This window comes from Diadema antillarum, unplaced genomic scaffold, assembly GCF_040938485.1.
Source record: "Diadema antillarum isolate AM-2024a unplaced genomic scaffold, OU_Dant_1.0 scf00000166, whole genome shotgun sequence".
In the NCBI taxonomy this organism is placed as follows: Eukaryota; Metazoa; Echinodermata; class Echinoidea; order Diadematoida; family Diadematidae; genus Diadema; species Diadema antillarum.
Genome location: NW_027271055.1, coordinates 1,693,506 through 1,718,053, shown reverse-complemented (window position 1 = coordinate 1,718,053; position 24,548 = coordinate 1,693,506). Strand labels below are relative to the sequence as shown.

The 24,548-nt window shown below is 38.1% G+C and overlaps 1 protein-coding gene across 1 annotated transcript in view; it reads left to right on the top strand.

Annotated features, from left to right (window-relative positions):
* Positions 1-18,420: 18,420 nt before the first annotated feature.
* The window catches only part of LOC139722481 (transmembrane protein 94-like), a 29,558-nt gene continuing 23,430 nt past the window's right edge, over positions 18,421-24,548 (top strand). Inside the window, exons 1-7 of the mRNA XM_071633770.1 lie at positions 18,421-18,541; positions 19,517-19,889; positions 20,515-20,711; positions 21,968-22,107; positions 22,525-22,627; positions 23,676-23,762; positions 24,238-24,351. Of these exons, the coding sequence (XP_071489871.1) occupies positions 19,517-19,889; positions 20,515-20,711; positions 21,968-22,107; positions 22,525-22,627; positions 23,676-23,762; positions 24,238-24,351 (1,014 nt within the window). The 5' untranslated portion in view covers positions 18,421-18,541. The remainder of the gene's footprint in view (positions 18,542-19,516; positions 19,890-20,514; positions 20,712-21,967; positions 22,108-22,524; positions 22,628-23,675; positions 23,763-24,237; positions 24,352-24,548) is intronic.

Here is a 24,548-nt window from a genome sequence, read left to right as displayed (position 1 = left end):
CTTAATCTTAATTGAGTACCTTTTGGGGTCAATTCTGGTAGAGGTGACTTATCTCCACCATCCTTGTCATTGGCTGTTCCCACTGATTTCTCAATTGAGTCTTCAGAAAGTTGCATGGGCTCAGTGGCCTGGTTAATGTCATCCATTCCTTAAAAAAAAATGTTACAGAAAACTCTAGCATTTAGTTCATGTTTCCTCTTAAGTATATTATAATACAAGCAATTGGATAGGTTTGACCAAGTGCTAGTCATTTGTTATCTATTATAATTATGTCACAGGAAGACTTTAGAATACGCAGTAGAATACTATAATGAACCTGTCCCTAAAAGTATTTTAAATAATGCAGATAAATTCTCACGCTCATTTAAATTTATGTGTGTGCTAATTTATATTTATATAAACACACTTTGTTCAGTCAATTCTGCCAAGGACAGCTCGTCAGCATTACGGTAGTTGGTTATGTTCATTTTTATCATATTTCATTGACCAGAATGACTCAAATCCAGACCTGCACTTTGTTGTGATCAACATCCATGGACGAATTAAGCTAGGCAATTACAAATTGGTATAGTGCAATGTGTTTTAATTTTTATTTTAAATTTTCCTTTCCATACCTGGCTTAATCAATTCTGCTAGGGGCAAGTCGTCGTCGTCGTCACCACTGTCGTCTTTGTCACTACCATGTTGTCTGGGCTGGGTTATGTGGTTCTTTCCTGAAAGAGTATGCAACAAATCACTCGAAAACAATGGCAATTTTTAGAATGTTTTCTTCCAGCAAATCATAATACAAGCAGTTCGATAGGTTTGACCAAGCTCTAGTCCTTTATCATAATTATGCTCTGGAAGAACTTCAGAATATGCAGTCAAAATAGTATAATGAACTTGTCCCTGATGTTAATGGAATTGAATATCTGTCAATGATTTTTTTCTTTTTTTTTTAAAGAGGGAAATTACAAGCACGTTACTCTCTACCACTTTACCGTAGCTGGTTTTTTTTTCTGTATATACCTGGCTTGATCAATACTGCTAGGGGCAAGTCATCGTTGTCGTCACTGCTGTCGTCTTTGTCACCACGATGAAGCACTGATTCATTCTTGGCATCGGTAGTAGAAAGTTCCTTAAGTGGGCCTTCGAAAAGTTGTCTGGGCTGGGCTGTGTGGTTCATTTCTGAAAGAGTATATCAGAAGAGAAGTGTGTAAATAAATATTGGCAGAGTAGCACAACGTTAACCAAGGTACACAGACCATACGTGTTCTAATTGTTCAGGAAATTATTGCACTCGGTCCTTACACATGTTATTGTTTGAACTATACAATTCTGGTTTTAACAATCAACTTTTTTGGATTCTTATTAAATTTCTTGTTCTACCATTTCAAATCTTATCTTTACTTAACACTGGCCGATGACTTTTGTTTTGAACATATTAATTGTAATACTCACTTTACTCTCCTTATCAAGCTGTGACAACATCTCAGTCTCAGCTAGTTGTATTTCAAATTATTACAATCACATCAACACACCGAAGGTGACTGAGATTAGTTCCATTAATATTGAATCCTTTGTTTTCGTTATCCTATCATTTTAAAGAAATACATTGGTTGATATGGAATGCCCCAATACAATCTCGCACAAATCATTACAAACCTTGTTGGGTTGAATTAGCACGAGGAGACTCCTCTTCTTTTTCGATGTAGGAGCTGGTACTTGGGGCTTCATCATCACTGCAGTCATCATCATAAATTTCCACAGTGTCTATAATTGTCGCCTTCCAGATGTCCTTCCTCCTTTTACCACATTTCATTGCTATTGTATTCCCTGGTAGAGGAAGTCCGATACATTTCACCTCACTCAGTTTGACGACATTGCGGGATTTATCTCTTTTCCATTCCACATACATCAAGAGGTCAGTTTCAGGTCCAGGGTGAACACCACTGTCACCACTGACGTCTTTGTCACTACCATGTTGTCTGGGCTGGGTTATGTGGTTCTTTCCTGAAAGAGTATGCAACAAATCACTAAAAACACACAGGCAATTTTTAGAATGTTTTGTTTCAGCAAATTATAATACAAGCAGTTCGACAGGTTTGACCAAGCTCTAGTCCTTTATTTTAATCATGCTCAGGAAGACTTTAGAATATGCAGTAATAATGGTATAATGAACTTGTCCCTGATAATGTAGATTAAATGAACTTTCAATTTCACGCTCACTTATCTCTACATAAGTGCTAATTTATGTATATTACACACCCTGTTTAGTAAATTCTACCAAAGGGCAACTCATCAGCATTACGGAAGTTGGCTATGTTTATTTATACATTAAATTTTGATTGACGAGATCGACTCCAATCCTGCAATTCGTTGTAATCAACATACCTTGAAGAATTAAGCTAGGTAATTTGAAAATGGAATTGCATATCTGTCAATGATTTTTTTTTTTTTTTTTTAAGAGGGAATTTACAAACACGTTACTCTCTACCACTTTACCGTAGCTGGGGTTTTTTCTGTATATACCTGGCTTAATCAATACTGCTAGGGGCAAGTCATCGTCGTCGTCACTGCTGTCGTCTTTGTCACCACGATGAAGCACTGATTCATTCTTGGCATCGGTAGTACAAGGTTCCCTAAGTGGGCCTTCGAAAAGTTGGCTGGGCTGGGCTGTGTGGTTCATTTCTGAAAGAATATGCAATAAATCACTAAAAACACTGGCAATATTTAGAATGTTTTCTCTCAGCAAGTTATAATACAAGCAGTTTGATAGGTTTCACCAAGCTCTAGTCCTTTATTGTAATTATGCTCAGGCAGACTTGAGAATGTGCAAGTAAAAATAGCGGGATTTATTACTTTTCCATTCAACATACATCAACAAGTCAGTTTCAGGTCCAGGGTGAACTGGATGAGTGAAACATACAAGTATTTGAGTACTTTTAGAGTACGGTAATTGGGTTAATAGTTTCTGCCAAACTTCATTTCAGTTATTTGCTCTAAAATTAATAGATATTAATCTGCATTCATGCCAAGGAATAAACACATAGATATTCCGTTTAACTTTAAATTACATTTAGCCACTTAGCTGCATACTAAAGTACATCACAAATGTTATAAATATTACAAAATTATTACAAATTAAAAGACGGAGCGAATAGCATTCTTATACATCATGACATGGAAATGTCATATAACATTCCCCTCCCCTAACATTTGAAATTGAATATATCCGGCAACAAACGATGGATCAATTTTAAATGGCATTTTCACCCTTACCATCAGACTTGTTCTCCAGAGGCCCTTCCATGCTGACGTCTATATGATTGTACTGTGAGGCTTCCAGTAACAGTTAAATGGTGTCCTAAAATGATTTAAGAGGATACAGATACAGAAGATTTACATATATTTGATATTTTATATGGAATTCACGAGCCCACTGTAAATCTGAAAATGGTATAGATCTAAGGGTTGTCCAAAAGGTCAAGTAAAGGGGGTAGTTTTCAGGGCAGCTGGACATGTCATGTACGCAACGTGAATACTGAAAACGGTATGAAATTCAGTCATAATGGCTGTCCAAAAAATTGTATATTTTTGTGCTGTTACGTACTTACGGTCCACTCCAGTGTCATTTTTTGTTTTGTTAAATGCAAATGGACAAATGGATGGGTTTACGCAATGCAAATGACGTTTTTTTAGAAAAATAGAATGGTGTTCCACGTCTAGATAGAGATCTAGACAAACTCAAACTACAGTAGATCTAAAGACTTAGCATATTATTGAGGTAGTGGCTATTCTTGCGACGAGTCATCGCTCGCACAGCCACTGACTTAGCCACAGTCGGTATTTTGTGTATCGCGAGATAGCTAGCGATAGACGAGTCTACTTGTCTAGTCTCTAGTAGAGGCATAGATCAATCTACTCGTGAAATAGGCCCCATCACTACAAATACATATGATATGGGACCTTACATGCTGATCGATCATAACTCTCTATATCAAATTACTGATCGCGCTCAGAACCAACAGATGTGAATTGTACAGACTACAGCTAGGGCCTACAGGATTTATACGGCAGTGGGGCTGGTGAGCACAGTATCATAGATCTACTCGTGTTTACGACCCCACCAAACGGCGTTTGCGCGCTGTTACCACATTGGTGGGGCTGATATCCACCGTGCATCTTTTATATAACCCTAAACCTAACCTATCAATATGTCGCGATTTCCTTAACCCTCGGCCTTGAATCAGTCTCCTACATGTATATCAGGATTTCCCCAACCCTACCTAGGCCGTGAGTCTGCCTCCTTATCGCGATCTTCCTAACCCTAGGCCGTGAATCTGTCTCTTATATCGCGATGATCGATTCAAGTAATGGGGCCGGAAACACGATTTTGCCTCTCTAACGTTAGAATCTAGAAATATTACCTAACGCTAGATCTAGATTTTACACAAAATAATGAATGGGGCTGTGCGAGTGACGTGACAATGTAGGACTTAAGTTCGAAGCCGATATCGACCCTACCCGTGATCCGATCTCGCTCAAAATTTGGAAGACTGACTTGATGTTTGAGAACATTTCCTGCGAGTGTAACTTATTTAGATCTAGATCTAACCACTAGTGTTAGGTCTACCAACGTATCTAGAGTCGAGCCTCTAAATGTTAGGTCTAGAAATTTCGTGAAATTCTACTCGGGAGAACATATATTATGAGCATGGATACGAAACTAAATTAGCGCCCAAACTAACATCTAGATCTAGGGTCTATACATATCTATACATATCTATATTCTATAATATTAAAATTATAGACCAGATCTAACTTTAGTCTCAGACTAGATTATAGTCTAGGTCTATCTAACTACTTACTAACTTAGATCTAGAGTTTCTAGATCGAGGTCCAGCAAATCTAAATTGTAAGTAATCCTATGAGAATCATGCTGCTAATTCTACAAAAAAAAAACCAACAGCAATTAAAATAGTGTTAACATAAAGTCGTCTAACTTAATTAGATCGGCATTATCGTGAAATAAGTCCCCAGTCCATTCACTGCCGTTTATTTCGTCAGTGCTGTTGCCCGTTACCCTCTCCCATCGACTTTGTATACGGAGCGAGCGCACGAGCGAGGTGAGTGGTGGCTGATTTCACGATTTGGCCCTTAGATCGATCTAGATCTACTAAGGTTTATCCTTACCATTTTTCCGATTCGTCTGAACTCTGACGTTCGTCGTCGATCACGGGTAGATCTACGGAGTATGAGATAGTTGACGTCCTTCAATTCAGCAGTCCAATGCAATTAATGATATCATATTGAAGTCAATTTTAATACCGGTAGACTCTGCGTACTAACCGTACCCATTATGCATACTGTACATGTACATATACATGGCATATTGAGCATGCAGCCGATGCGCTAGCTCATCTCAGGCGGCGCGCGCGCGCGCGTCAGTACAGTTAGAACGACGATAACGCCTTTTCACTTGTCAGGACGCATTGCAAGCGAAATTACGAGAAAGCGTTATGTGGTTGTGCATGAACGATAACCCCTTTATGCTTCTCGTACCATGCTTTAGGCAAGAGAAGCGAAAGAGCGCATTCACGTTAACCCCTTTTTGCTACCACAAAGACGTGCATACGGCACGTTATCGCCTTTTTCTTTTGGGATTTTTTACAAAATTAGATCGAATTTGACATATCTGTTGATATGAAAATGTAGCTCATGCCATCTGCTTTCGAATGACAAATTTTTATTTTCTTGGAAAATTTGAGCCCGAAGGTGCGCTAACCCCTTTTTCCATTGAGCCGACGATTACATTTTCGCCGTGGCCCCGGTACAACAGAGAAAGGTGATCGGGTCACAGGAATCTGTGAGAGTGTATTTGCACATCTTCCTTGCAAAGAAAAAGTGAAGAACAACACATAGGTCACATACTGCATGCATTCCAGCTAGATGCTTCTCGACAAGACCAATGTTACCAGAGCACCATTAGTCTCCCATGGCCAACCTCGGTCTGTTGTGATACAGCCAAACCCGCTATTCCTTTTTTCTCTAATGGCCAAATTGGACAATAAAATTATCTATTAATGACAAAAATGGACGTATGTATACCCCCAACGTTAATAATTTTCATGAACATAATGTGTCATGGGGGAAAAAAACTGTTCATATCTCAGTTCATCATATTGATGTGGTATGACTTTATGAACTTTGTCAAAGTGCATGTTATTCGAATTATGTTAATGACGCCATTTAAGCACTTTTTCATAGTAATATACTTATACCATGGTACCTGCCAAATTTGACATTATTATCATGGTCCATAAATTGCATTATTTCTTCATGAATTTCACTTCGTAGGTATGGCTTTCTTTCTATCTTCAAACTCACAAAACATTTATGAAACCCTTTGCTATACCTGCAGTCTCTTCACCTAATTTTTATGACTTTTGACTGTTATTGACCGATATTTGATGACATTTTGTTTTCTTCCTGTTTAGGGGCATTCAAAATATTAAATTTGATGCAACAAGAAACATTTATGTTCAGCCTTCCCTAATGGACGCACAGTCATTGTGTACTGTGTACTTGTAGAAAATAAAATGATGTGACCGTGCATCACAAAACCAACAAAAGGTCGCAACCCTTAATTTTACATTAGGACTCAATGAAACGCTCATCTGTTTCACCATTCAGTGCTGAAACATGCAGGCAAACCAGATCAATCTTAAGTCTTTCACATACACTATTTCTCATAAGTTTGGGGTCATTATACATGCATGGTAAAGTGTGTTTTCAGCAGTTTTTCTACAACCTCTTTTTTGTTGTAAAGTGAGGGAGATCATTTAGTATGTTTCAGCATGGAAATCCCATAGCATCTTCCAAACCCTTAGACACACTCTTCGCTTTGAACTGTAACAAGGAATGCTACTGCTTGTAAAGTTGGCATCAATATACAATAGCCTGGACAGAATATGTTACTAGAGCATGCTCTATTTCAGCTTAATCTGATAATGCCTTCGTTGTTGTTGATCCTGTGGTTTAGATCCCGTTTTGTCCCATTCCACGGCACAGCTATGTATACTGTTTGGTGAAGATTTAAAAAGCGCATGAATACACCCATTACTTCAGATCTTCTTTCCTCAGTTCACACTTTTCAACAATGTGTGATTTCTTTCCAATAGTTAGATTAGTTAGGAGAGTCCATTTGAATTGAATACATCATTTAAAGCTCAGAGTGTGTTCTTTTAGAATTTGCCCTAAACCTAAGAAATTCATGTCTTGTGACTTTTTGTCGGTTTTGAGATTCAGGGTCTCAAAAAGATAAATGAAAGAGAAACACAAAAGAAAACCGATATCATTATCTATGTCTCGTATTTATCGCATTTGAATTGTGCTTCGATATCGTATATCATTCCTGCTTAATGAAAATAAAGAATATGTCATTGTTTTTCTTCGATGGATAGATTCATGTTTGGTAGACATGCCGATATCAATGTACACAGGAGCGGATCCAAGAATTCCATAAAAAGGGGGGTCCATTGGCTGACGTTGTCTTTTCATTTCTATCGTTTTAACAAAAACAAAATAAAAGAGGCGGGACACGCTCGGTGCGCCCACCTCTGCTGGATCCCTAACAGGTACATTAATGTAGATTGAATTGATGAAAATGTTCGGTTCTTTCCAAGTGCTAGTAGAAAACCTGCAAGGGCTTCAATCTCTTTGGGCCTGTTTTTACAAAGCTAAAGCCCTCACTATGATAATACAACTGCTATACAGATGACATAAGCAGATGCCACTGTCGGCATCTAATGACAAGAATTCGCCATGATAGGATGGAGTGGTATGAAAGAAGCTTTCTGAATAGCCAGCATCAACGCAGACTCTGTTATGGTGCGTGTGTTAAAAACGGAAGACTGAGTGATTTTTCAGCACCATCGTCGAAATTATGGATTGTTTTGTCCACTTTTTTTTTTCGTATATACGGAGCCCAGGGAGAGACATGTGAAAAAATATTTCTATTTCATCAAAGCAAGATATAATTATCTCTTATCAGATGAGATATTGTGTCATTTTGATGAGATATTTTCTTAATTTCATGAGAGTAGCAAGTCAGTTCTTTTTAAATGCGATTATTGACAATACCGGTATTAAGCTACACAGAAATTGAGTAGTTCCATGACATGGGTCCAAAAAGAAAGAATTTCGACCTTCTGCCGGAATTAAACTGACCTGAAAGAAAAACAACAATAACTAGCAATCTGCCAAATAGAGATTCAAATTGGCAAGTGTTTATTATGTTAGTTATGATTAGGACGTATACAGAAAACTTCAGTTGATTGTTGTTCACATGTATACCACATAATACATGTACATGACGGCACAACTCAAATTTATTACCAAAAAATATACACAAAAATGAACGAATGCAAATCATAATCTCTGCAGGCAGCACATGCAGCATACATAATAATATTACAACTTGAATTTCTACAGTGCATTTAGAATAAAACTTTCATGTTATCATTTTCATCAACAAATATTTGTGGAAGAAGAATTTGTAAATGGCTTTATAATTATTATTGTGCGTGAATTACAATCCAAAAATACTGAATGATAGACGTGCCACTCCATGGTACCGTTTCATGAAAGTTGTCAGAGCTGACAAGTTGTTAAGTCTAACTAAATTGATGAAACATCCCCCAGGAACCCATACCATAATTATGTTTTTTTTTTCTTTATCATCCAATTAGAAACAATAATACAAAATTAAATGGTTCAAAGACAGAATCTCCCGCATCACATCACCTACACAGGATATCTCAGCTCATGAAAAATAATTAGACACGTATAGTCTATAGCAAATAAAAAAAAAAGACATGTCCTGAAACAAGGCTAATTTTTCAGGAGCCTGGCGTGGCGAAGTGTACACTTGACTACGTGTAGTCAACTTGACGTTACGTGTGCCTACACCTCGCGTAACGCGTGGTGGACTACGTGTAGTGCCAGGTACAACCACACGTTACGCCAGGGTACACGTCGCGTAACGTGTACCCACACGTCGCGTAACGCGTGCCCACACCACACGTAACGTGTGATGTGGGTACGCGTAACGCCAGGTCGGGCTCGCCTATGGGTTTTGCACAGTGAAGCCTGATCTGGCGTTACGCGTACCCACACCACACGTTACGTGTGGTGTGGGCACGCGTTACGCGACGTGTGGGTACACGTTACGCGACGTGTACCCTGGCGTAACGTGTGGTTGTACCTGGCGCTACACGTAGTCCACCACGCGTTACGCGAGGTGCAGGCACACGTAACGTCAGGTTAACTACACGTAGTCAAGTGTACACGACGCCACGCCAGGCTACTGGAAAGTTAGCCGTGCGTAAGGCTTATAGCCTTTTAAAAAATAATAAAATGAAAATTGTAATACAGGTCTATACTTTAGTAGTCAGTCTACAGACAACAGTACATTATCATAATCTTTTATCTATCATTCTTACAAATCGTGCCTTATTATCATTTTTATCACCATTGACAAATTACCTTTCATATGAAATAAGCTAACGTTGGCTGTGGCGGACTAGACTGCCGATTGAAGACACGTATAACGTAACTACAGACAGACGTATGGCAGGATTGTACCGCACGAATTGCGAAGTAACGGATCTACTCTGGGCAGTGTACTCGACATTGCACCCTTCTGTGACAGTAAGTTCATTTGATTATTTTTCGCCCATGATATTTATTAATAGCAATACAAACTATTGGTCTACCACACTAATGTGTCTCATGTCATACAGAATTGCAGTTAATACGAAAACTGTAGGTACACGATTAGAAAATGCACTCCAAAATTACTCGACTTGTCCGTCTTCCAGCCCTGTACTTTCACTTTTCCTGACTGTGTAGCCCGCCGAAGCTCTGGGGGAGCACGCCCGTCGTGATTGCCATGAATGGATATGTGGCCTTGTGGGTTGTGTATAGGTAGCCTATAGGCGCTGATGATGTACCGTCGTATCCATGACCAAATCTCAATAATTACACAGAACCAAACTACATCAGCGCCTTATTTTGTACTAGTACTGTAGTAGGCTCCTATATAAATAGACCTAGACCTACTTATTGTGAACAAGTAGGAATAGGCCTAAATATTGTTATTCTGTTTTCAGCAAGTGTAATACAATGTAACGTTAGATCTACATGTTTGACGTACGACAGTATGCAAAAGACAAAAATTAGACAGTACAGTAGAATCTATACCTAGTATTTACCCTCATAATTCTCAAAATTATCAAATTTGTAAAGTGCATATTAAGGTGAGACTTGAAAATTATAGTCAATGCAAGGCCAAACAATGATGAAAAGGAACAGAGGCACCGGTACAGATTATGTTGGCCATCTATGGTTGGACATGGAAAATTGACAGGTCATTGGGATAGTCATTCTGTGATTTTTTTTTTCTTTTTTGGTAATTTCCATGATCATGGAATCCATGCATATATATGTATATATGTATGATATAGAGTTCTAGGTAATGTATGTTGATCAGTACGTTGGGGATTCTTGGAACAGCAGAACAATTTACTTATCAACTGATAGACATGGAGTATTTCCCCAGCATACTAGCAAAGGCATAATATTTTGCTTTTTTTTTAAATTCTTCACACATTGCTTATCTTCACATAATGACATACAATGCACATGGGGCATGTTACTTTTTCCCCCCAGTTCACTTATGTTTTGAATTCTTAGGCAAAGAATATCTATTGATAAGTACTGTAATCTTCCTAGACTTATTTTACTGATCACTAGCCTGAACAGACGCCGTGCAAGAATGCAAAGCATATGGCATCGCAACTTCATTTACAGCGGCATGGCTGTGTATGATCACATTAAAAAAATGTGAAGTTAAATTCAATACAGTAGAAAGGGTTGGGAACCACTTTGCTGTAATAAAGTCAAAGAAAGATTGTGATGTCAGCCTGGACCATAGCAGCAGTATATCATTTCAGAAAAGATAAGATAAATATAATGATATCTTGGGCTGACAACAGTTATTAGTGTATTGCCAATATGTATGCCATTAAAAAGGAAAAATCAAAAAATTAAAATATACAGTGAACTGCATTTACTCAAAGATGAGGAAATTTGATCTTGAGGTGTTCAAATTTCTGTCAGGTGGCATATATGTAACATGTTTTATTTTTCTTCACTTTGCTGACTGAATCAGTTCTTAAACTATAAACAGTATGTTGTGTCTGCAGAATATCTAATGTGGATATGAATGTAGAGGTATTATGTATGTGTGTCCCAATTGGAAGTTTATCATTGGTCAGTAACTAATATCATACTCCTCTTGGTCATCACATTTCACTTTCCCATTCCTATTTCTCGTAACAAAAACAATATGTGATCATTCCTTCTCCCCACAACCCTCTCCCATCACTCACACAAAAATGTCATATGACAGGTGATCATAGACGGTTATGGGCAAGTAAACAAGCTTTTCTTTTTAATTCAGGTTGACTGAGTAGTGTGTGATCCTTAAGTCAGTGGGCACAAGTCAAAGCCAATAAACCTTGAATGCTACTTTGTAAGGTTAATCTAGATCTTTTACCCTTATTCTAAATTACTTAACTCCTCAAAATCCTTTGCCTTGATGAATTTTTTGGACGTCAAGTTATTGCTGTCTGAGGATCTTGACTTTTTCATATTTTTCATTGAATTTCAGTTTCCACAGTGATTGTTGTTGTTGTTGTTGTTGTTTTTTTTTTTTTTGGGGGGGGGGGGCAAAGGGTTGTGATCTGCCATTTACCACTGTCCTGAAGTTGTGTACAATCAAATTATCAAAGTTACTGTTGTGTCTTATCACCATGATGTAGCTCAAGAAGTGACTGGGACTGTATTGACATGAATTGAGAGGAAGACTGTCAGTCCATGCTTCACCCAGACAGTGCCAATCTTACCGATGTGTGTTTTGCTCATTAAAATCTGGAAAAGCAAGTGATAGCTTAGTGGTGAGTATATCATCAAGTACATCAAACCGCTATAATGTATTATGAATCACAATTTCTAATGAAGTTATACAGTAGGTAAAACTGTATTTTTACGAGGTTCAGGGTTCTTGTACATGGAATATGGGAGGATGTTTCTGTTCAGAGCAAACAGCTACAGTGTAAGAATCAGTTTAACATTTGAGATAATTTTTTTTTTTATTTCTTTTTTTTAGCACCTTTTGGTGCCTTTACCAAAGAAATGGATCAAAAGCCAAGCCTGCAATACTGAGTCCCACCTCCCTGGAAATGTCAACTGTAGGTTGTTACACCATGAGATTTGTCTTGTGTGGGAGAGTTAGCCACTCAGTATTGTTTGTGACTTGTGTAAGGATTCAGTCAAAACTTTATGTTGTAGGAATAATAATAAATTAAAATATAAGAAATAATAAGGAATACATAAGTATATGCCTACATTAAGTTTTCACTTTCCAGTTGGTAATCTTGCAGTAGGCATGAATTAAGCAAATATCAATTTGCAAATCTGGTGACAGAAATGCACACATATTTACAAATTTCATGTGCGCAGTTTAAATGGGTTTAAGGCATAGTTGCAGTACATGAGAATGAAATGCACATTACATTCTCATGTACTCATGCACATGCATTGTGTGGAATGAATCAGCATATGAACTTTATGAAAGTTCATACGCAGACATTTTGTGATGTGATGTTTACTGAATATCAACTTACCTCGTTTAAAATGATATTCTTGACAGTAATGAATCATAGTGTGTGAATGAGGTTGAGACATTACTACATCTTCAGGCTCCTTTTCATGTTCAGGCTCCTTTATTGAGTGCTTGAGTGCACTAAAACCCCTACAAATATGATTTGTTTGATGAATTTCAGGCCTTCAAGTCATAGATGCTTGGGGATGTTGACTATTTCATACTTTCAGGGAATTTCATTGTCCTGGGTTTAGTATTTTATTTGTTGTTGCTGTGGGGGGGGGGGGGGGAGGGGAAGGGGGTTGATCTGTCACCTGCCACTGTACAATCAAGTTATGAAAGGTTGACTCTTGTGTTTATTACCATGAATTAGCTGAAGAAATGCATCAGCTGGGGAATTGATCGACATTAAGAGGGAGACTATCAGTCCACCCATTGCCAAGCTACGCTGCAACAAGACAGTGCCAATCTCCTTGACATGCATTTTGCTCTTCTGTAGCTGGAAAAACAAGGAGTTATGTGGTGAGTGTTTCACTGAGTACGTGAACTCATCCAAACTACTATCATTGTATTAACCTCAACTGTTTAGGAAGATAAAAGATAGGGAAGGGAGGGATGGAGGTAATCTTAGTTAGGCTCCTCCCAGGCCCCCTCCCCCTTCCAAATCTCAACAGTGCGATTGCAATTTGTAGTTGACAGTATTCGGAGCATGAAAAGATGTTATTCATTGATTTTAATCAAGAAAAGAAAAAATAATCATGCTGTTGTAAAATTTGACTGAAAGCACAAATTTCATTGCAACTGTACCACGTTTTCGAGCATATCTTGGTCTGACATGCATGTACATATATTTTATATGCAATTTCCTCCTGGGTGTCTAAAATTTGGTCTCTATAGGGAGAATGCGGCAGACACTTGAAATGAAGAAGTTGTGAAACATCACAGCCATAGTTTTTTTGCGAAGACGACATTGCTAGGAATGCCGAGGGGGACCTTCCAGCCCCCTCCTCGACAGCTTATAGTGAGGGTTAAAAGCAATGCTTTATATCATATTCTGGGTTCTTGTGTATGTCATGCAAGAACACCAGCTAGTGTCAGTTTGACATTTGAAATTATTATTTTTTTAAAAGCAGCTATTGGTGTCTTAACCAATTAAGAAATAAAAAACTTGCACTGATATCAACATTATGTTATTGGAGCACTGGACATGTCTTGCATACAAGAATTTAACCACTTAGTAATTGTTTATTATTGATCGTAAGATATTGTGAAAGCCATATATACATTAAACTGTTGAAATATGATTGAATGATTGTACAACGCTTAATAGAAATGTATCACACAATTTTAATGAATTCACACACAAACAAACTCACAAGAACATGTGTATGCCGATTTTTACTTCCCAATTGGTATTCTCACAATAGGTATTGGTAAGCAAATATTAATTACAGATATATGGTGGCAGAAATGCACACGTGTCTACAAATGAATGCAGAGCTGCACAGACATATTTACAATACATAAGAATAATAATGCATAACATAATGATGAGAACATAAAACTTTATGGCAGTTCATAGGCAGGAATTTTGCAATGCAGTTTGATTATAGATAATAATTCACTCCAATGAAAGGACATTTTTTTTAAATTTCATATTCTGTGTATAAAGAGGTCAGACATCATCTCATATTAAGTCTCACTTTCCTTAAAAAATGGAAATTTTCTTCATTTTCTGATAATGATCGATTACAGCAGTCTACATAATTCAGATGTCTTTTGGCGTATTGTAATGCATGAAATTGGCCTTCACAAGAGTCTTCATGTTTGCTATGTCAAATCTTCCTGTTTGTTTGTTTGTTTGTTTGTTTGTTTGTTTTCTTTAATATGGGGAGGTTAACATCTCAGTGCATATATCTTAACACAAGACACATGTTAGATTCTTGGGAGATGTTTTATGTGTGAAGTATAATCTCATTTTCTTTGTCCACTTTCTTTTTCTGAAATTTCTTGTCTCTTATGAAGGTATAACTCAGTTGACTCAATCATCATACTCGGCAAGCTTGAAGTTGGAAGATGGTACTATTTAAGCACGCAAAGGATGAGTAGCTCGCTGTCGACAGTCAGTGGAGATAAAAGAAGGCAGTAATCTTTCTGAAGACATTTCATCAGGCTGCCGGGGTCATCACTCTCTGCAAGCAAGGGAAGAAAGTCATGAGCAGACAGTGGTTACAGGCTGCAACACTCACAAATTCATCACAACTCATCGAAGTATTGGTGCTTGACTATGATTTCAATTAGAAACTTGTGGATATTTCCCTTCTGGAAGAGCTCATTCTTTGTACAGTACACAGATGATGAGGCACAATGTCATTCTTTGTGTGGTTAAGCCAGTAGTCAAGCACTGGTGTGGAGCATCCACATAGAATATATGTTACAGAGCCATGCTTTGTTCATTTCTGTGGCAAGAAATGATCTCATCACTTAACCGTGCCCTATGTCCACGGCATCTTGATGCACAGAAATGGGAGCCTTAGTTTCAACATTTCTTGAGAGTTTAGTGACAGTAATGGCTCCTTATATTGAATAATCTGACCATGCAACTCATCACAATAGCAGGTCAATATCGATTTCTGTTGTTGTTGTTGTTGTTGTTGGTCTCTGCAACTGAAATCGTGTACTGCAGTTCTGAAATTCCAACTGTCCTAGAGGTATTGCAAATAATCTCATTTTTAGCACTTATTCACATGCTCTGCTATTTTACATTAAACAACTCTTTCATGTTATCTCTGAGGAGTAAGATAAGATGACTGGCTCTTCAAAACTCAGCAAGGCATGCATTTTCAATATCTGCCTTTTCAAATTTACAATGTGCTTTCATTCTGGAATTTACTCTTTAGCATAACTCAAAACTGACAATTTCTTTCACTTTGAGAGCATTAACTAAAGGGACGGTGTATAAAATGGTGACTGTGCACGGAGCTTTGTTCTTGGTCTACAGTGTAAAATGTATACAAGCATTCAGTATGAAAAGGACAAGATGATTGTTTTGCAACAAGTAGATTTTAGTGGGGCATAATGCATTTCTCATATAGTATATGAAATCATGTGCTTTTATGATTAATGGTGTGACCGCATCAAATATGCAGACCGTGAAAGTGTTTTTTACATGGTGAAAGCCACAGATAACAAATGACATATGTGAATAAGAATGTTTACTAGTATATGTGCGTGTATGTATGTGTCAATATACATATCAGGGGTGGATCCAGAAATTCTGTAAAGGGGGGGGGGGGGCAACTAATATTCCTGGTGCCACTTCCAGGTTTCATTTCATTTTTTTCTTTTTATATCTATTGTTTTTAACCTAAAATAAAGGGGGGGGTGGTGTGGGCCATTTGCGCCCCCCTAGATCCGCCACTGCATATCTATATTTCGTGTACATATATATATATTATATATATATGTATATATATATATATATATATATATATATATATATGTGTGTGTGTGTGTATATAGATAGCTTATGTCGGATACATTCAAACTTTAAAAGAAAGGTAAACAACCACTGCACAAATACTAGTAAAAAGATTTTCAATGCAGAAGTATAGCAGTTTGATTAATGAGTAAAAGTTGTCGCAGATATGGACATTTGTCGCAAGGTTAAGAGCTGTGACAAAATTTCACCAGATTTTGTTTGGTGGTGCTTATGAATACTTTCATTCTCAAAATATGTTTGTTTTCATTGTTTCCAATTGGATGATTTTGGGGAACAATGCAATGGTGTGCCAGGTTCCTTGAGTGATATGTTTATCCTTCACTGTTTACAGACTGCGATATGCACACAATGACTGTAACAAAGCAATTTAGAAATAAATTTCAATAGCTGTGAAGAGTAATGGTGATCTGCCATCACGTGACGATAGCTCAAATACATGCAATTAGTGAGCCGTGAGATCTTCTTCCATTTTCTAGGCAAGGAAGACATGTAAGAACAATGGAAATGCTCACAAATTTTCAGTGACCCGTTCATCTCTTACTGTTGTCCCTAGACCAAGGATAATGTTCAGCCTTGTATTAGGTTATTGTAACAAAACCAACATTTCAAGTACACACTGTAATACATATAACTGAAATTGGACCAAGAATCAGAAGCATTTTCATTGGTACATACTAGAAGTGGCATGAGCATATGGACCATGGCGGCAATTGCATTACTGTATTTTATTGATATGTGCATTACATAATTAAAATTGTGATTTCATTGAAAATATGATTCTCAAAACAAAAGATTGTAAAATTTGATGGGAAAACAATTGTTTTGTTGTTGTGAGCCGAAATGATTGCATGAATGACAGATGATGGTTATCTGATGCTTGTGATTGTGATAAAGAGCAAGGTAGATAAAAAGGGGGAATCTTTAAAAACTGGCAAATTATTCTGATAAATTCCATATTCCATAGATCCACAAGTTAAAAGTGAAAGTAGTAATAAAGTTATAGAAAAAACTGAATTGTATGTATGTGATCGTTTGTGCGTGTGTGTGTGTGTTTATGTGTGTATGTAAGGTGTGAGTGACTGTGTCCATCAGTGTTTAGCAGCTCAAATTTTCTCTGCCTTTTTCTGCTCCACAAGCTCTCTTCTCTCCTCTCCTTTCCGATCTCCCTCTCCCTTTCTTTTTCCTGTTTTTTTTTTTCTCTCTCTCTGTGGCTAAACTGACCCTCTCCGGTTGTTTCATTTTCTCCTCAAATAATCAGTTTCCAGTTGTGGTTGAAAAGGAAGAATTTAATTGCTCAGCCAACGACCTAAATTAAACAATAACGTAACTGGCATCTATGTTCATCACCATTATGTAGACCAAATACTGTACAGGTACTGTAAGGATCAGTGCAAAGTAATACTGAAGAACAGTATACTGAAGAAGCGGTAAAAACAAATGAAAGTAACATGAAACAAATGCCTACACATATAGGATATATAACATAAGAAAAAATAAGAAACAATCACAAAAATCATAATCCGTGAAATCAACGCCGTAGGCCTATTCATTAAAAGTCAACAGACTGTACTAAAAAGTATCGATTTCATTTTAGCAGACACAAAGTAAAAAAACAAAACACTCTCATTCCAAATGAAATAATGAAATCATAATTCCGTAACTTAGATATTCTTCCCCTACATAAGATATCTCAGCTCATCAAAATTATTTAGACACGTATTTTTCCCCTACACAAGATATCTCAGCTCATTAAAAATATTTAGACACGGATCGACTATAGCAGATTAAAAAACAAAAACATATCCTGAAACAAGGCTAATTTTTCAGGAGCCTGGCGTGGCGTCGTGTACACTTGACTACGTGTAGTCAACCTGACGTTACGTGTGCCTACCCCACGCGTAACGCGTGGTGGACTACGTGTAGCGCCAGGTACAACCACGCGTTACGCCAGGGTACACGTCGCGTAACGCGTACCCACACGTCGCGTTACGCGTGCTTAAGTACACGTTACGTGACGTGTGGGTACACGTAACGTGACGTGTACCCACGCGTTACGTGTGGTCAGGCACGCGTAGGTGTTTCGAGGTACGTGTAGTGACCTGACGCATTGACCCGAACGGCTTGCCATAAAGGTGGGTCGCTATCTATCACGCTAGCGATATTTTGCTGCACGTTTATACACTACGCTACGTACATTGTACGGTACCGTAACGATTCCACTGCACTCTCGACGAACAGGCGCACTGCTCAAGTTTGAAATAGAGGCGTGATTACATGTACTCATTCATTGGAATTTACCCTTTATTCAAGCATGGTGAAATGATAGCAATGTAAGAAGTGAGTTCTTGTTAAATGTGATGTTTTTAAACAATCGACCGGCTGGGGGTTTTGCCGCAGTGACCGGCCCCACTTACTCTGTTCTGTGTTAGGTTTCCGCACTTCTCATTGCATTGATTTGTGTGTGTGTTGCATTGGACCTTGTTGTAGTAAAGATGTGTGAGGTGTGATTATGCGAGATGAGAATGCGTAGCCACGGGCTGGCAGTGAAGTGAGGTACGACATATGTCATTGGATTGAGCTTCAAAATTTATAGAGCATACGCCAATTGTTTAGAATGATTTGTATTACAATGGAGCAGTGAGAATTTTTTTTTCAAAGTCACAAAAAAGACAATATTCAAACTGTCGAAGTAAACTGAGAAATAAAACACCCAACCAAGTCGCCACTGTGAGTGTGACGCCAGATTCACATAAATGGTTAGGCCTATGCAGATCTGGAAGTAAATTTAATGTTAGATACAGGTAGACAACTAGATCTGGTGTGGTAGTAGGAGTAATGTTACCAGATACAATACTTACAGAGGCTCAGAGCTCCTGCTTTATGGATTCAGCAATGTTCAGTGAAAAAAAAAAAAAAATACCGTACTGGATCCCTCTTGTCTTGACAACTAGGTAGGAGGTTAACTACTTACCGTACTCTTGAAGGTTTGAATATCACCTATGCCAGTGAGCACAGGATTCATTATCATTCTTTTTAGGGTCCATTTCCCAGCATCAATCCATCCCATTCTCAATCATTGTTCCATGTTTTGTTCTCTTGTGCATATTGATATGATTAAATTTCATATTATATGTACATGTACGTTTGTTATTGTGGAAGTAATGAATGTCTCTCTACACCACCATAAATGGTATTAGTTGCATGCTATTTAATGAGAAAAGGTAATGAAAAAAAAATCATGGTAGCCATAGCCAACAGTCTTTGCTTAAATTGTTTCCTCATTAACTGCTCATTTGTAAACTTAGATGTCGCTGGAATTCACCGGACTTGACACACGTACAGCTCTAGAGAAGCTCAAGTCGGCCATTGCCAAGGAGCTGCAAGCCTACGAGGAGGAGACATGGAAAGAACAGAGCTGCCTTTCCTCACTCGGTCGTCCAGCAAGTTGGCGACTCGACCCAAGGGCATCGTTCCACTGGACGAGTGGTGTCGCTATCGTCATCGCCATCGTCCTGCTGCTCTTCTCTGCTGTAGTTCACTGGGACCCAAGTCTGATCCTAGAGAGCAGCATCCTCCTTGCCTACTTGGTCTTCAACACCTACCTCTCTGGCTGGGACTGCAAACTACAGCACCGTGAAATGGCAGACAGGATCAGAGTACTTCTCAAGGAACTGGATGGTTGGTCCTAATAACTCACTTGGCTTCCTCCTTAAAGTCATCTGTAATGCAATAATAATTGTAGAAGTTGCTGTAATACTGAGGAACTCGGACTAAAAATTTCAACAGTAGCATCACATATTCATACCAGTTTCCATAGCAACTGGACAACGACCAATTAGCAACAAGAGTTGGTCATCTGTGTTAATTGTAATTACAATAATCATCTATCAAAAAGCCATCATGGAAAGCTAGGCATTGCTGTCCTTACTATTTATTTCCACTGGAGATTATTTCTTATTCATGTTTTCTAGTTGATGAATTTGTGTGCAGTGTATCACACGAAATAATCAGTTACGCCTTTTTTTCCTGTTTAACAATAAGAAACTCAGTACCTCTAGACAGGGAGATGTGCCGAATGAAATTGAGAAGTGCATAGTCTTGTATGCTCATTTATATTTTATAATCACGTACATAATCTGCACATCAATTCAAATGACTATCAATCAGTATACTCATGTACACTTGTATGTATTTTCACATGTATCATTATGTCACACTGAAATTTCTTCCCACATGCTGTATTCGAGTACTTATACTCATTCCACCATCATTCATTTTTGTTTTATGTCATTGTGTTCACCAGAGATAACATCAGGAGACATTGGATGGAAAGCCGAAGACTACATTCCGCTGTTTTGCCCACAGACCAACTCAATCATGCTGCAGTGGACGTACAGGGATGGTCAGCTGGTCAACCTGCCCTGGACGTTGCTTGTCACGGATGACATCATCATGATGCGACCAGGAAAAGTCGCACCAACTCACATCAGAATATTTTCAGTGAGTCCATAATACATGCAATGACTGCTCCCGTATCATGTGTTAGTAACTGCCATCTTTCACAAACTTGAATATATTTGTTTAACTCATTCACATCCACAAAACTATTCCATGGGCATTTTTTTTTTTTAGGTCATCAGTCCATTTGTTTTACTGTATACGCCAAATATTTCGCAAGGTTTTTATTTTCACAAATTTTGGGAGTCAGGTGCTATTCGTGAAATTAAAGACACACAAAAATAATGACTTTGATCCTGACATGAATGTGACACACATGTATACATTTCTCCGTTCAGTGCAGTACGTCACGATCGTGAATTTAGCCACTCACGAAATCATAGGGAAGTCCCGATTCGCGAAAATTTTGACTCGCTAAATATATGGCATGCACAGTACTTGTGAGCAATACTGTATACGCTGAATGTTTCGCGAGCTTTTTATTTTTGCGAATTTTGCCAGTCAGGTGCTGTTCGCGAAATTAAAGACATGCGAAAATAGTGATTCTGATCCTGATATGAATGTGATGCACACTTACGTTTGCAGAGACTCCAACCCCAAGCACCTTCTGATCGGGAGATTCTCCTGCCTGAAACCCCTAGCAAACGGGAGACTCCAATTTGATGTGCGCGAAGCGCAAAGTTCCTTGCGACCAGGGTCCAGCTCTAGGGTTCTAGATGCTCTTTCTTGCTATCTAAAGCTTATTTTTTCAACATACAATGATATTAAGTAAGAAATCATTTCAAGCGGGAAACACAGAGCCAGGGTGGGAGAAATTAAATCTCAAGAGGGAGAATGGGAGATTTTGCAAAAATGGGCTTTCGGCGGGAGATCTCCCGCTGAAAACGGGAGAGTTGGAGCCTCTGCGTATGCATGTCTCCGTTCGTACTCCATGATCACAAATTTAACCACTCTCGAAATCGTCGGGAAGTTCTGATTCGCGAAAATTTTGTCTCACTAAATATATGGCGTACACAGTACTTGTGAACAATATCTTCACACATCATCTGGTTGTACATTATATGTATTTATGACTATCCGATTCTGAGGAGAACTGAATAGAGTTTTGGAAGGCCAAACTCCAAAGTGTTTTACTCTGCTGGATTATTCAAACAGCCTGTAATAGAATTCAGTCAAATTTCATCTTTAATATTCATCTTCTTCTCATTCTCCATGTCTGTCTTTGTCATTTTTCCCTGAAAGTCTTGATATCTCTTAGTCTTGATACCTGGCCTGCTTCTGTCTTTTCTGCCTGCTAGGATGACAGCGATCTTGAATTGCATGCTGGGGAGGTGTACCACCCAATCGTACCAGAGCCCAGCTCGGAGCCCACTGCACGGCAGCCACTGCAACCTGCTAAGTTCCACGTCATGGACACACCCTTCATACCCCATATCAGGTCTGTCCTCAGTGTATGACCCTCTTAGCATGGTTAATGAAGATAGAGTGAATGAACACCATTTCCATGTATTGCATTACCATGGAGTAATCACATAATCTTTTGAATCTGAAGGCTCAGTTATCCTGGCTATGAATGATAATTGGTTACCTACATTTATTTGATAGATTAGGTGAGGAAAATTAGAATCATGTTAAGACTGCAGAATATGTTTCTTGTAGGCAATATGTATTCCGGCACTATGTTCTAAACAAAGGATATCATGTAAGATGGCTTTCAGTGAAATTTCACAGAAGTGTAAGCAGCTTGTAGCTCCTTGCCCCTTGGTGAATTGACTCATGAATTTAGTGAGTTGACTCTTTGCTCCGTCAAATTTCACTGTGCATATATTTTTGTTGATTTGTTGCCTATTCTCAGATCATGTCTAGAGGGCGCCAGAAAGAAACCACTGTCGTCGTTTGAGAATAAAAGGATTGACTGCCTGAGTATGATAGAGAGATGGCTGACTCCATCTGCTCTGGTAAGCAGCCATCATTGCTACTATTGTTGTAGAAACCTCTTGCATATGTGACCCTGCACCACGAAACCAACAAAAAGTTGCCAGACATGGATTTTAAGTTAAGGATATTCTCAAAGAGCAGACTTTAAGCTTGAAAATGATATATAATTCAATTCAGATGAACTCTCCTAACCTTATCTAAATATTGAAAAGAAAACACATACTCTGAAAAAGTTTGTACTGAAAAAGAGGCTCTAAAGTATAGGGTTTATTAAAGCGCTTAATGCTAGCTACCGCGCCGTGCCAAAAAGGGGATTCTAAGACACATGTACACCTAATCACACTATTCTACCAAAAAAAAAAAAAAGAAGCATTCTGGAAAAACTACTAAAAATACAATTTCCCATTCATCTTTTAATATGATTCCAAACTTTACCACAATGTAGATGAAGTCTTGCTCTTTCAGAAAATATGAAAAACTTAAGATTGAATAGGTTGATTCATTTCACCTATTTTGAGTCCTGACACAAAATCAGTGTATGCGACTTTTGGTTGGTTTTGTGGTGCACGGTCACATATTTTTTTGGCTGTAATGAAATAGTTTGAGAGTAGAGATGTAAATTCATTTCAAACTGGATTTTTGCTGTTCTTCAGGAGATTACTTCCAATCCTCTATCAGCATTTCACTAGTGAGGACAAAAATAAACTAGGGAGGCTTCAAGAATTTGATATTTCTTCCTTGCCAGGCACTACTACAACAGACTGAGTTTTATTAAAGGTACAGAAATGCCAAGGGAAAGATTGCTGAGTAATATTGCCCTCTAAACATTCTTGTGTTCCCACATGAGATATGTATTTGATTGTTACAAATGTATTGTGATATATGTATGCATTGTTTGTCTGAACTTCAATGGACAGTTGTGACTCTTCATATTAAAAACAGATGTGTAGTTTCCCACTGTTCAAAATTTTGATTAAGGGCATTTCTTTACAATAAGCTGATGCGCCTTCCAGCCATCTGCATATTATACGGTTATGAAACACTGTTCAATGTATCTTCTTATCACAGGTGCTATCATTCACAATCAATGTGATCCGATACTTCATCTTGGAATCTGACATGGGCCACTGGGCAACCCTCTTCTTTGCCATTCCTGTGAGTTTGCTGATTAATCTTTGCTTGTATGTAATATTCACATGTTTCATAATCATTAAAAAAAAAAATCATCATCACTTTATTTAAGTTAATCCAACAACAACCACAACAAAGGAAAACAGTGAATGATGTAACAGCATAATAGAAATTAGAATACCATTGCAACATTTTATTTGCGCATGTTTAGTCTCATATATTTATTGTGTATATTATTTAAAGGGATGGTATAGTTGTGGTTGAGACCCATCTTCAAGTTTCTAACATTTTTTGGTGAGATGATGAGAAACCGCTTTAGTATGAAATATGTACTAGTGAGATTTCACAAGTGCACATGGTAGTGTGTTGTAGTAGTGTGTAGAAGGAAAAGTTAGCATTGCATTGGTTTTAATTTTGTCCTTCCACCCCATAGTTGTTGTAATGCAATCTCAAAAATTAATGATGTCTCTCATCTCTCCATCTCATCCTTCCTCATCAGGTGCACACCGTTCTACCCTTCCTACCAATCAGTTTACCCCTCATGTGGATCGCTCTCAATCACTACGGCTGTGGCAGGATCATCACTCTCTTCCACAAGTCTAAGCGACTCAAGGTGAATTTAAACGGACCTACTACCACACTCTGTAATACTACACTAATGGACATATGTACCCTCCCGCAATTTCAGATCAGCTCAGAATGATCTTTTGCATTGTCTTGTTATTCAGACCAAGTTTTGTGGAGAGTGATCTTATGCTCATGTTACTGTTCACTTTAGAATACTATCCCATCTTATTTGAAGGATTCATA